The 14,870-nt window shown below is 42.9% G+C and overlaps 1 protein-coding gene across 20 annotated transcripts in view; it reads right to left on the reverse strand.

The window, feature by feature from the left end:
* Positions 1-14,870, reverse strand: part of AAK1 (AP2 associated kinase 1) — a 165,965-nt gene that overhangs the window by 41,033 nt on the left and 110,062 nt on the right. For all 20 annotated transcript variants that reach the window (XM_045162274.1, XM_045162275.1, XM_045162277.1 and 17 more), the window contains exons 9-13: positions 13,644-13,747; positions 11,906-11,985; positions 7,376-7,530; positions 5,612-5,916; positions 1,360-1,620 (exon numbers count right to left, since the gene is read on the reverse strand). In XM_045162274.1, the coding sequence (XP_045018209.1) occupies positions 1,360-1,620; positions 5,612-5,916; positions 7,376-7,530; positions 11,906-11,985; positions 13,644-13,747 (905 nt within the window). The remainder of the gene's footprint in view (positions 1-1,359; positions 1,621-5,611; positions 5,917-7,375; positions 7,531-11,905; positions 11,986-13,643; positions 13,748-14,870) is intronic.

Raw genomic sequence — 14,870 nt, forward strand, 5'->3', positions numbered from 1 at the left:
TCTTTCAATCTTGCCCCAGCTCTGCTGCTGTCAGTCTGTGTATCTCGGGCGATTCCCATTCTAGCCTGGGCCTCAGCTTCTAATTCCATTAGAGGAGGACTGGATGAGACAAAATCTCAGCTACATGATACGATAATTTTTTAAAAACTGTTTTTCCATTAGCAAGAGGAACTCTGTTACTTGTTAAAAAAACAGAGAATGGTCGTCTACCACACGCCCGCAGGAAGATCGAGCTATTTCAGAAATGAAGGTGTAAAGACACTGAGCACACATTTAGCTGAGACTCAGAGAAGACTATTTATGGTGCTGCTTACTTTTGAAGGGATGTAGTTTTCTGGTTTAAGATTGGTGACAAAACTCTATTAGAAATCAATCCTTAGAAAGACAGTTTCTTACTTTTCCTTGTTTCTCTGTTGGTTGGACTTGCCCGGGAACGATAATAGCTGTGATACTCTATCAACTGGGGATGTAAAACGCCCTTTTCCATCACTATAAAGTTTTCTATTACTGTCACTCTGTGAGTACAGAATTAAGGGCACTCATTAAAAGCCAAAGTATCATGTGCCTGAGGATATACCTGTGGAGGTGAATCAGAAGAGCGTGTAGAGGTCCTGATTCTAAACTCAGCCAATATATAGACGTGAACATGCCCAATTTCTAAACTGACAAGATGGCTCAAATAACAGTCAGACACTCTGGTGCCCAGAGGGGCATCAGGCCACAGCAAATGGTCTCAGCAAGCAGGCTCTTGAAGGTACTGCATACATCACTTCATATGAAGTGGCCAGTAATGTCATTCAAGACAAAGAATAAGCACAACACGGTCAGAACTCAGGGTTAAGGTGGGGGGCCTACATGAACCTTCTGAGACTGGCAAGGCCACAGTGGTCACACTGCCCTCTAAAGACAGGACAGGGATTAGCTCTAAATCTACTTTGGTCTCTGACTGCTGACACTGGCACCGGTAGACACAAAGGACAGCTCTTCCCACTGGTCTAATATTAGGGTGAGAAATGGGAAAGTTTGTCTTCTATTGATCCCACACTCCTAATTTATCCCTCTCCCCTCCTTTCCCCTTTGATAACCATAAGTTTGTTTTCCATGTCTATGAGTTTATTTATGTCCTGTAAACAAGTTCACTTGTCCATCAGCAACTTAGAATCATTTTTCTAAAACCTTAAGCTTCTATAGAATACTTCATCCTTTTCCTGGATACACTGGGAAAAGATCAAACATTTTAACCACCAGGGTGGAGAGCAGCCAAGCCTTGGTCCAGCAGCTCCCTCACCAGCTGCTGCCGCCTCTTGCCCACCCTTTCCCTAGCCCTCACTGCGGGCTCCTCTTCTGGCTGACTCTCACCGCTGGCTCCTGGGCAGGGGCTGGCGAGGCTGCTGCGGCCGGCTGTGCTTGGGGCTGCGGTACGGCCGCCGCTGTCGTCTTCTGCTGCAAGGCAGCCTGCTGAGTCAGCAGCTGTTGTTGATGCAGGGCTGTGGCCAGCTGCTGTTGCTGCTGCTGCTGCTGGTAGAAGTTCTGTATCAGCTGCTGCTGAGAGCTTCCTTGAGATACCACGGGGAACTGAGCGATCACTGGTTGCTGGGCTGCTGGGTGTACTGCCTGAAACTGAGTAGGGGAAGGGGGCCAGGAAGGAGGAGGTGAGTAAAAGCCTGTTTCAGAACCATACTCCACAGAGGATGAAAACGCCTCAATGACAACTGAGACCAGCACGGAAGGCAAAGGCAAGGGCAGGCAGGCGTCTTGTGGCTTCGCCGGAAAACTCACGAGGGGAACTGCAGGGCACTGCGCTTAAACACAGCAGCGCCTTACGCTGCCAGGCTCCGGCCACTGCACTACCTGCCTTGTGCACTACAGACTGGCCTCCAAGGGGTTTCCGTGCCTGGCCTGAGGGCATCCATCTGACTTACATCTTGTGACTCCACATGCTGCAGTGCAACAGAAGCTAACAAATGAACTCCCGGTCACAGAAGTTATCCCTCTTACAAAGGAAGTTGGAAATAGCCAGGATTAAAATTCTTCCCTACATGAACTGGGCGAAGCAATGCTGACACTGAAGAGAATAACCTAAATGTCAGCCCAGCTAGTAAGTCCTCTCAAGCCTTTCTGAAAATTATTTCCAAATAGCTCTCTTCATTAAACTTCCACCTTTAAATATTCAGAACACTAAGTACACTCTACTACTTAATGATATTTTGTCTCATACTGGCAGCATCGTTTCAAGTTACATTCTTTTGTAAACTTCCTAAGGACAGGAATGCTTCTCTTCTCCCCACTGCTAAGGACTGTGTGTCAGACACAAAAACACAGCTTAAAAAATGGCCTACTGATGCACAAAAATCAGGATCTTAGTTTTGAAATCCCAAATATTGTTAGTTATAAAATTAACTGGGAAGATACTGTTTGTCTACTCGGGCAAAGTTAAAAGAGTTAGCAAAAAAGGCAGATGTCAATAAATAGCTTACTTACAATAGCAAAACGCTAGAAACAACCAAATGTCTGTCAACAGGGAGTGACCAGATAAACTACGCTAGACAGCCTTAGGAACACTCTCAAGTTGTAAAGAGAAATGACAGATACCTCTATATGTGGGATGGAAGGAACAGAATACCGCAGATTGAATTTTGAAATTATGCAAATGTTTTAAATTCTCACAAAACAAAATTAACCCAAAATTACAAAGCAACAACTAAAAAGCAAAATAAAGCAAACAAACTTGTATATCACATTAACAGCCAAACTCCTAGAAAATAAAAGTTAAGAAATATTAAATAGTTTTCAATTATCATATTGGTATTATCTTAAAAATATAAATCAATTAAGAATTATGTTAATGTTGTGAGGAATCAAGATTTCCAGATGAGACAAATACAAATAGAAAAGCCAAGAAGTTAAAAATGCTGTAATTACAAATCTGCTTTAGAAATATAAATTTGAATTCATGATATACATTAAAAAAAAAAAAACCAAATACATACCCTAACTGTTCACTGAAAAGGTCTAAAAATAATAACCAACCTATTAGCAAATGGATATCCTTAGCAAGGGAAATAGCTGAGGAAAAAGTGGAAGCAGTGACAGATTTTATTTTCTTGGGCTCCAAAATCAATACAGATGGTGACTGCAGCCATGAAATTAAAAGACGTTTGTTCCTTGGAAGAAAAGCTATGACAAACCTAGATAGTGTATTAAAAAGCAGAGACCCTTTGCCAACAAAGATCTATACAGTCAAACCTATAGAGTTGGACCATAAAGAAAGTTGAGTGCTGAAGAACTGATGCTTTCAAACCGTGGTGCTGGAGAAGATTCTTGAGAGTCATTTGAACTGCAAGGAGCTCAAACCAGTCATTCCTAAAGGAAATCAACCCTGAATATTCATTGGAGGGACTGATGCTGAGGCTGAAGCTCCAATATTTTGTCCACCTTATGTGAAGAGCTGACTCATTGGAAAATACTCTGATGCTGGGAAAGATTGAAGGCAAAAGGAGAAGGGCATGACAGAGGATAAGATGGGTTAGATAGCATCACCGACTCAATGGACATGAGTTTGAGCAAATTCTGGGAGACAGTGAAGAACAAGGAAGTCTGGCATGGCTGCAGTCCATGGGGTTGCAAAGAATCGGACATGACTTAGTGACTGAACAACAACAAAAAGTGCCTAGCAGCAAGACTGTGGTCTCTAAATACCATTTCCATGAAAGGGAAACAGCTCTTTAGAGAAATGGCTGACTCCAGGTCAAGGGAAGAATGATCCTGGAACAGCCTGTTACATCAAATAACAAAGGCACATTAAAGCTTACTGGAGTCAGGGCCAAACGACCCAGGAGCCAATTTGAAGAGACTTTCACTGGCCAAACCTGGGACAGTTAGAACAAATTTTTTAATAGTAATGTACGGAAACATATCAAATATATTGGGTTGGCCAAAAAGTTCATTTGGGTTTTTCTGTAACTTCCTACAGAAAAATATGAATGAACTTTTTGGCCAACCCAATATTAAGATGCATGAATTCATAGTGATACTAAGAGCAAAACAAAATCTTCATTGTTCACCTTTGGATGGTACCAGGAATAAACGCATTATTCTGAAAACTGGTAAACACAGGGAAAGAGTCATGCATTTTTTTCTGCCTTTTCTGTACAAACAGTACCTCAGGATAAGCAAATACTTGATAAAAAAGTTCTTTACAGAAAAATTCCATCCCCTAAATGAAGATAAAATGCTAGAGTATCAGCACATTATAACCTCTAATGAATTAAGGGACTTAGGAAACAAAATGAAAGCGAATATTAAGTGATTAGATCACACAAGACAACACTAAATACACTGATTGATCCTAATATTAATAAAATAGAGGACAACCAAACTTTATCTGCAGTTCTGCTTTCCAAAGTTTCAGTTACCCATGGTGATCAGCGATATGAAAATATTAAATGGAAAATTCCAGAAATAAGCAATCCATAAGTTTTAAATTGCATGCTGTTCTGGGCAGCGTGATGAAACCTTGCACCATCCCTTGCACCTGCCTGGGATCTCCAACCATTGACATCATCTGCTCCAGACACCCAACCATCAACATGGCTCCATGATCCAGGATCCCCTGAAGCATATGATCCTCCCTCCGACCCATGGTTAGAAGATCAATAGTAGCCTAAAGTTATGTCACAAAGTCCATGTCATTCACCTTACTTCACATCATCAAGTAGGTAATTTACACTGCAAGAATATTTTGAGAGAGACTACATTCACATACTTTTTATTACAGTATATTATAATTGCTATATTTTATTATTAGCTATTATGTTAATCTCTTACTATGCCTAACTTATAAATTAAACATTGCTATAGGTATGTATGTATAGGAAGAAACATATTATATATCGGGCTGGTACTAGCTATGGTTTTAGCATCCACTGCACATCTTGGAATGTATCCCCCGCAGGTAAGGTGAGACTATTGTATGTCTCCTGATGTGATGTAACCAGAAGAACAAAGAACTATCATCCTGAAGCAAATACTGAGAGGCCTCAAGAAATTACCAGTTTACACAGGCAGTGGTGGGACATATTAAACAGCACCATGGGGCTGCTATCCACCAAATTCAGGATGTGGGAAATTTCACAGGACAAATGACCCAGGTTTTTTAAAAAAAAAAGTGGCAAAGGAGGAAAAAAAAGAGGAGAAAGGCACCTATGGATAAAAGGGGACATAAAAATATATCATTAAAAAACGTGAAAAAAATATACAAACCAATTAAAATTAAGACACAACAGAATGAATTAAACACTACTGGATGATAAGAAATAGCTGTTTTTTTGGTTCAGTTTGAGAACGGTGTCACATCAGGAAAAAAGAATCAAAAGAGAGTCCTGAAAGACCAGCTCTCTTGCTGAGGTTCCTCAGTGAGGTACAGAATTCCCCATGGCCTGAGAAGAAGAGGGGGAGAGGTGGGAGTGATGCAGCGAGGGCTCCACTATATCAGGCTTCAGTGTCTACCTGTGTGTCAACCGTGTGTCATGGCTCTGTCTTCCCAGGGCTTCTCATTGCACCTAGTGGACCTTGTCACAGATCAGAGTGAGGGTCAGATTTACCACCTTACCTGTGGAGCCTGGGCCTGCTGCTGCGGCTGCTGGTAGAACGTGCCCGCTGGCTGCTGTGCGGGCGGCGCTGTCTGCTGCTGCTGCTGCTGCTGCTGCTGCTGCTGCTTGAGGAAGAGTTGCTGCTGGTGCTGGGGCGTGGCCTGGGCCTGGGTGGGCAGAGCCTGGGCCGGCGCGGAAGGCGGCTGCTGTGAGGTGGGCGGAGCCTGAGGCTGCTTGGGCTGAGACTGTGGTAGGGGTTGACTGGGTGGGGGCTGGGTTTTTGGTTGAGGAACACTGGCTAAAAGACCAGGCTGATTGCTGGATCCTGCAAAGAGAATAAACTCCATATAAGGGCTCAAAACTTTGAAACTCTTGCCAAAGCAATAAAGAAGGGGTGATCCGTGGAGAGATAAATCCCATGACCCATGGGCTCCTCACTGTTCTTGCACCTGGAAGTCTCTTTCTTCTTGCCAAACAATGTGCCTCATATTTTTCAAAACACGGTTCATTAACAGGGTTCAAGACCTGTCTCCAGAAAGTCCTCCCTATTTGCCGTCCCATTTAGTTAATCACTCCTTTAGTCAGCACCCTGAAAATCTACATATTCAACTGGCCTTTGATGTGACCATACATAAACACAATCTTTGTCAGCCTGCTGCAGCACAAAAGCATTCTTTGCTGGTTTACATGTATGTTTCACAACCCCAGTCTGCATGTCTGATTGTTAGTAAAGGGCCACCAAATTCATCAAAAGCAGCTTCCTGGAGAGTGATAGCTGTGTTCAGTTACTTATAATTTGGATCAATCCTCTTCACAAAAATAAACTCAGTCAACTCATCAGAAACAGAATGTCAATACATAAAGAGGTGAGAGATACCTCAAGAGACACAGCATTAAAGAAATAATTCGTCTGTGTCAAAAAAAAGTTTTTGTTTTTTTTTTTTTTTAAAATATGAAGTACATGAAATAGAGAGGTAGGTATGGGATGAATGGACCACGGGCTTCCCAGGTGGTGCCAGTAGTCAAGAACCCACCTGCCAATGCAGGAGATGTAAGATAGCTCAATCCCATAAAATCAGGGCCAAGACTAGAAAAAGTAGAGATAACAGGCTTCAGTGGCCTTGGAGATCCACAGGAGAACTCAGTGAGAGCCTTCCCTTTTGCTGGTCACTTAACGTACAATTTCGATGGCAGCTCACCTCTTGTTCCTCAAGGAAAACCTTTATTCCTTTTTTAAAAAAAAAAAATTCTTTTTTGATGTGAACTATTTTTAAAGTCTTTATTGAATTTGTTATAATATTATTACTGTTTTATGTTTTGGATTTTTGGCTGCAAGGCATATGGAATCTTAGCTCCCTGGCCAAGAATCAAACTTGTAGGCACTCCCTACATTGGAAGGTGAAGTCTTAACCAGTGGACCACCAGGAAAGTCCCAAAGTGTAAAAGTGAAAAGTGTTAGTTGATCAGTCGTGTCCAACTCTTTGCGATCCCATGGACTATAGCCCTTGGGGGTCCTCTGTCCATTGAATTCTTCAGGCATGAATACTGGAGTGGGTAGCCATTCCCTTCTCCAGGGGATCGTCCCAACTCAGGGATCAAACCCAGGGCTCCCATATTGCAGGCAGATTCTTTACAGTCTAAGCCACCAGGGAAGTCCCAAGGAAAACCATTATTCTTTATGTGCCTCTAGATTTCATTCCAGGAAAAACCAGGTTTCCCAAGGCTTCTCTACTGTCCAGGATAACAGAGAGGTGTTCCACGTTTCAAACAGTCTTGTCACTGACCTGCAGCCTGAGGCGGGGGCTGAACTGTGGCCCTCTTCCGAGGGGTCAGGGCTGGTTGGATGGGGAGGATTCCTGGGTTGGGCTGAGTCTGCCCAGCTTTAGGCCTCTGGCGGGGTGCAATTGACGTCTCTGTAGTGGGAATGGGATCTGTCAGTCTAGAAAAAGAAAAGGAGGGAAAAAAAGAAGATTCCGGTTAAAGTATGGAAAAATGGAGAAGGGGTAGACGGAGTATATAATGGATAAGCTTTCATCTCCACATTTACCGAAACCACCCAGATTCACTTAATTGACATTTCCCAAAGGATATTTCACAGGATGTTATATTACTGTGTGTTATGGAAAAAAAAAAGTGGGCAAATAAGTTTTAACATATTGATCAAAATACACAAAGCAGATTTCTGACTAGCAGAACATTTATGTGTGAATGTGCATAGAAAACCTCAAAGAGACCATTATATAGAACACAGTGTTTCTCAAAGCTTTTTTGATCTTGGGACCGTCTTGCCTAATAGTTAACCAGAAGTTCCTAGAATATACTTTGGTGATGATGCAAAAAGGGGTTTAAAGTAGGTGGTTTTCAGATGCAGAGGGACTCAAAATTGATTAGCTCTAGCTGTCAAAATGGTCTCTTGATAATAAAAAGCATCAACTGAGTTAATCCAATAAGGCAACTAAAAGGAACGTAAGTAACTCAAGACACAGGATGTGGGGAGTCTGACAGGAGCTCCATTTCTTTCAGTACACATATTGCTTTTTTTCATAGTAACAATTTTTAGCTGGGCATAGGGTCACCCATAGTAAAAATCTCATTGCCCAGTCTCACATGTAATCAGGTATGGCCATGCATCTAAGTTCTGTTTATATCCCTAATGGGATATATACAGATTGTTATGGAGCAGTTTCTGGAAACTTTAAGAAACTCCATGCATGCTCTTTGTCTCTCTTCTTTGGCTATTCTTTGATCCTACTGCTTGGAAGAGGGATGGCCACAACTGCCATATCAGTCCATGAGGACATGGCCACAACCACAAGGATGGTAGAGTGATGAGCTTAAAGCAGCCTGGGTACCTGACGGCTTTGTCGAACAGAACTCTGTACCAGCCCTGGACTACTTGCCTCCAGATGTTGCTTACTTGAGAGAGAGAGAAAAAAAATCTACCTTATATAAGCCACTGTCACTTGCACTTTCTGGAACTCACTGCCAGACCTAATCCAAGTAAGTTCAGAGTGTGGTCAGCTTGCTCTCTGTAATAGTGCTGCCACTCAGGTGGTAGCTTCCTTTGATTCTGAGCAGTGCAGGCAGCTGGCTGCTACCTAACTCAGGTCATAGCGACTGTTCTTTGCAAATACACTTCTGGGAGTTATAGCCGAGATGAAGGCCAAAATAAACAAGCTTCGTGAATATTTCCAAAATATGTCTGGCACAGTCTCCATAAAATTCAAAATAGGAAGTCAGGCAGAGCTGGTTCTTCCTCATGACATACCTCCAAGACAGGTCCATTCCAGACCCTGAGGCTTTTCACTAGCTTCTTACTTTCATGCTGGGGGTAGGGGGAGAACTGGTAATACAAAAGCTACCACACTGGGGGAGGCTATGATCTGGGGAAGAAATCAGGGAGGAAAACGGGATAGATGTTGGGAAAGAGGAGAAAGGGGTATGAAAGATCAAGTTCAGGGTGAGGGAGGTAAACAGGCTTCTGTAGAAAACCAAATGCCAAGAACTTCTGTATTGGTCTTCTAAGGGCAATATTTTTACAATCAATGGAATTTGGAGTCAGAGAAAATTCTACTTGAACTCTCATGCTTGTGCACAGCCGCCAACTCTTTGCAACCTGCCAGGCTCCTCTGACAACGGGACTTTTTTTTTCCAGGCAAGAATGCTGGAATGGGTTGCTACCTCCTTCTCCAGGGGATCTTCCTGACCCAGGGATCGAACCTGTGTCTCTGAGCTCCCCACTAACTAACTGCGACAATAGGCTTGGCATTGAACCTCTTGGCCTGGGGTCCCTTATGTATACAGTGGTGTGTGTGTGCCAAGTTACTTCAGTTGTGTCGGACTCTTTGAGACCCCATGGACTGAAGCTTGCCAGGTCCCTCTCTCCAGGGGCTACTCCAGGCAAGAATACTGGGCTGCCATTTCCTCCTCCAGGCATACAGTGGGGACAATAATGCCTACATTATGAGGCAGATGCGAACATCAAATGTATCAACAACTGTAAAACCATTCCAGAAACTGAAGAGTGCTCAAAATGTCCGTTTGCATGGATCTCAATATGTTGTACGAAGATACAGTCTTGAAGACAGGAGATCTGGCTCTACACTGCCCTGTGTGATCCTGGGCAAACCACTGCGTGTGCGGAGGAGAAAGAGTGAGGATGCTGGAGCTGTGGGTCTTTCATTAACCACATACTGACTGACGACCTGGGCAACTGACATACACGTCTCACTTTCCATATCTTCACTTGTAAAGTGAGACCAGCAACAACCTCACAGGTTTGTTTGTAGGGCTGAAGGTCACTTGACGTATGTAAAGTACCCAGTATGGTATCTGGTGTATATGATGCCTCTATGAATAGGGCTACTTTTTAAAAATAAAGTTTGAAAGAAAAACCCACCTCTCAGCACTAGGGAGTGAATATGATCATGGAAATGAAATCATAGCATATTATATATTGGACAATTTAGACCCAAATCTCTTGGCTCTAAGATTTGCATATTCTTTCAGCATTACTGAGGTCATACAAAACAATAGTTTGGGCATCATGGAGTTTACATAAGTTTGACAGTCACAGGTAGACTCGATGTTCATGTCTGCCTCATGATGTAGGTATCATGTTCTCCATTTTACACAACAGAGTACCACTCAAATGTCAGCGGGTGATAGAATTCTTACAAATGATTATGCTTTAGTGGGAACGGATCTCTGTGTAGCCTCTGTACATACCATACCTGAGCCGAGTACAAGATTACCATAAGACCAAAATCAGCCCCAAAAGCAACTCCCAAAAGTGAACATGGCAGACTCACTTAAGATATAAACAAACTGCAAACTAACATCATGGAAGCAGTTAGCTAAGTTTGTTAAAAACCAGTCTTATTATTTTACTACCACATCTGGAATAGCCCCAGGCATTTTATAAATGTTCAAGAATTTTTTAAAACTTAGAAGTTTAAAAGATACTATTCTATTAAAATTCACACATCTCCACCTAGGGTGCTTTGTTTTTATATCATTTTATTTATTTTTGGCTGTGCTGGGTCTTCGTTGCTGCTTGGGCTTTCTCTAGTTGCAGCAAGTGAGGGCTATTCTTCATAGCGGAGCATGGGCTTCTCACCGCACTGGCTTCTCTTGTTGCGGTTCATGGGCTCTAGGGCATGTGGGTTTCAGTAGTTGAGGCTCACGGGCCCAAGAGCACAGGCTCAGGAGTTGTGGGTGCATGGGCTTAGTTGCTCCAAGGCATGTGGGATCTTCCTGGACCAGGGATCGAACCCATGTCTCCTGCTGATTCTTTACCACTGAGCCACCAGGAAGTCCCAATAGGGTGCTTTGTTGATACAGTTTGTGCTAAGGTGCCTTGCCATGGGAGTGTGGTAGGAAAGTGGGATATAAACATTTTTCCAGACCACCATGAGAACCTGCCATTCGGAAGGCATGGCAGCCATGAGGATGTGCCTTGCAGACCTTCGACTACAAGGGTGTAAAACACCAAGAACCGAAACTGAAATCCACTGCACTGTGTGCTCTGAGGCCACGCTTCCCAGAGGCTGCTCTCAGCCTTCATGTCCTAGCCACAGGGTTATTAAGCCAGGCCCATTCCTACAAGACAGGATTCTCCGATGATGCACCTTCCTTACATTGTATGGCAGGCAGTCCAGGTCACTTCGAACCAATCTTCAACTCCCCATCTCTGGGTCACTCCCTCACTGTTGGGAGGCTCTCTGATGGCTCTCCCAGCGTCCTTGGCACCCTCCCTATTGTCTCTCACAGGGGCATTTCCCCTAATAAAATCTTAGCTTCTTGACTCTTCCCTTGGCTGGCTTCTTAGAATATGGATTAGTTAAGATCCACAGGCTTTTTGCTCTTCACAACTCAAATGCTTTTGACCTGTCCTTGCCAAATGTGGCTAGAGCCACAGAAAGTAAGAATTCCTGGAGATTAAGGTGGTGGACCAGGTGCAAAGGTGCAAAGGTGCATTAAGGTGCAAAGGCCAGGACATGAGTTTAGGACAGTCTTGTACTAGCAATGTTTAAGATCTGCTGTTGCCCTGTTCTGAATTATCTGCACCTATTCCCATGCAAAGGGAACAGCCACAGGGCTCTTGATTCTCTTTCAGATGTAGATCACTGTATTTTATTGTATTCCAACTGGCAGTCCCAAAGAGCAGTTTCTGCCTGGGGGAGACAGAGCTTCCTTTCCTGTTCTGTGCAGCCTCTGGCCCTGGCAGTGGAAGAATCAAGAAACGCTAGGCGCCCTCCCCTACTACTGGAGCAACAAGCAGTAGGATACTTGCTCACTCAGGCAGTTCTTACCTGGCCTTTGGCTGGGTCTTCTTTGCAGCTGCCTCACTGGCTTTCACTGGTTCAGGGAGCTTTGTAGGAATGGGAGAGTTCTAGAGAATTGAAAGAAAATTTTAAAAGGATATCACAGACTTTAAAAAATTGAGATGTAACTGACATACACTCAATTAGCTTCAGGTATACAATATCATTGATTTGATGTTTGCAAATATCACAAAATAATCACCACAATCTTTGTCTAGTTAATATCTATCATGTGGTTATAAATTTTTTTTTTCTGGTGATGAGAACTTTTAAGATTTACTCTCTTGGCAACCTTCAAATGTAATACAAGTATTATTAAGTAAGTATAGTCACCATGCTACACGTTACATCCCCAGGACTTACTTATTTTATACCTGGAAGTCTGTCCCTTTTGACTTCCTTCTCCTATTTTGGCTCACTTCCAAAACTTACTTTTTAAAAACAAGTTACCAATCTGAATGCTTGCAATTCTAATCCACGTTAGTTAACATCATGAGTGAGAAAGTGAGACAGCAAAAGATATCATATCGTGTTAGGTTAGTGCTCGGTATCCCCTGTTTTAATCTGAGAAATCTGAACTATGGAAAACTGGTCATGAAAGTAGCTTTTAGGAGGCGCCTCCATTTCATTCAAGCTTTCAGGTGTGGGGGAGGGTGATTCTGCTAGGAAATTTCTCCTCATTTCTCTCCCACCTCACAAACATTCTTCTCCCAAGGGAAAGAGTAGCTTACTTGACTGATAAGACTGGGAGAGAAAAGGGAGCTGGCCTGGCCACCCTCCCCTCCCCTCCTTTATGAAAGAATATGTCCCTCAGGAATCAGGGACGCTGCTCAGTCATGCAGAGCTAATGGTAGGGATGCTGACTGGTCAAGCCACACTCTCTGACTCAGTTTTATTAGTAATGAAACCAATATGCTGAGCTCCATCTGAATGATTCCCATATCTGATTCCAAATGTGGCAGTGAAGGACAAGTGTTATTTATTAGCAGCTTCAAACCCTAGTAGTGACATCAGAAGTTCATCACTGGAGAAACTGGCAAGACAATTTCCAAGCAGAAATTACTTATTACAGTGTCTATTAGTAAAATACTCAACAAAGTTGGATCATACTATGACATGAGAAATATACCAAGTCTGTCAAAAGCATGCCTGCAAGCACTGAACTCAGAAAACTGGGTGTAGAGTTTAGGATGACTACAAGCGGAAAATCTTCTGATGGCTGCCAAGTGTGTGGGGAGGGTAGAAGAAAAGTGTGTGGGTTACAGACTGGTCAGCAACAGAAGCAACATCAGGAAAGCTCCACTACAACAAAGGAGAAAAGGGACAACAGGCTCAAGTTCCACCAAGCGCAGGGGCGAGTCCAGGGCCTCGCCTTTGGAAAGCAGCCTGTCTAACCTCCTCTAGGTAAATACACAGGCCAGTGACTCTCAGGGAAGTATGCCTGCTGACAGGGTAAGGCTGGTCAATCTTCACCCAAAGTGTTCAACTCAATTCCTAGGGTGCTTGGGTATATGTATGTGTAACTGCCTCAGTTTTATAATTAAATTCTATGGGAAAGCTGGATTCTATTTAAAGCAACTGCTTCATAGTTAGCTTTGTTTGAATGCCCCTTACTAGATAAAGCAAGGAACACTTACATTCATTTTAAACAGCTGACTATTACCCCAGGAACACTAAAGGACAATTCAATCATGTTTACTTCCCCTAAAAAGTACCTCTCACATACCTGTACATTTGGAATTGGGCATTCTTTCTTGAGTAGTTTAAATGAGAAGTAGGAAACCTGGTAAATATCCGGCCTTTTGTCAGGGTCTGGTTCCAACATGTACCCTAAGATAAACAGACATGAACTTGTTTAATGATACCCGAAGAGTTATTACATTAGCTAAGAGGCATAATTTCTCTATTACCAAAATTCTGTTGTTTTAAAATTACTTCTCAGAAAAGTCAGAGAGTGCAATTAGCCCTCTTCCTCCCCTCTCAGAAAGGGAAGCTCTGACTTTCCTAAAATTTTAAATATCCGCAAGAAAATAACGCTTTGAATTGTAACAAAAATACTTTAAGTTCAAGTTCTGTGCGCTGCACAACAGGGACTCAAGTTCTCAATGTGGAAGTTAACACATTCCTCTTCTGGTTCCTAGGAAATTCTGGCCTCCTTCTTTCATACTGTCAGCTAAACAAATGATTGTTCTTAATAATTATAACCTAAACTCAAATTTCAAGAGTGTACCTATCATTCTTTTGTTGGAGGTATTAGCTGGTTTCCCATCTAAAAGAAACTGCAAGATAACAATACATCTCTACTTTTACCGTGATCTATATAGATCACGTGTCTGTCTCCGGTCCTTTAAACTTCTGCCCTTTCTGACGCTGGAAAAATCCCCGGGGGAAAAAAAAATATTGAGAACACACACACACACACACACACACACACACACACACACATACATACAAACAGTAATGTGAGGCAATGTATTGCTTAAGTAATCAAAGGAATGGTTTGGACACTAAGTTGAGAAAAGACTGATGAGGCTGCATCCTGGTGAAGGGCTTTGCAGAAAAGGCAGGAGCTGAGCTGGTCCTTGAAGGCAGGAAAAAATTTAGTGAGTCAAGGGAAACACAGAAAAAAAGAATTCCAGGTAAGAAAACAGTCTGAGAAAAAATGGACTGGGAGAAAGGCAAGAGAACACTTTGTTGCAAGGAACAGATGAGCCAAGAGGACAGGACAGAGGTTTCCTCATCAGAGAATAAAGGGAAATAAGGTGGGGAGAACGAAACCAGAATATGCGGGACCATTGGCAAGCACGAGGTTTAACTGAATAGGGACCTGATAGGGTGGCATTTTATAAGATTAATCTCATAGTGAGGGTGTGCTGGACAGACGGAAGGAGGGGAGAGGCTGGCCAGTTTACCAGTACATGCATGAGCTGACAAGGTTGGAATGTATTATGGT

Source organism: Bubalus bubalis, chromosome 12 (genome assembly GCF_019923935.1).
Source record: "Bubalus bubalis isolate 160015118507 breed Murrah chromosome 12, NDDB_SH_1, whole genome shotgun sequence".
Lineage (NCBI taxonomy): Eukaryota > Metazoa > Chordata > Mammalia > Artiodactyla > Bovidae > Bubalus > Bubalus bubalis.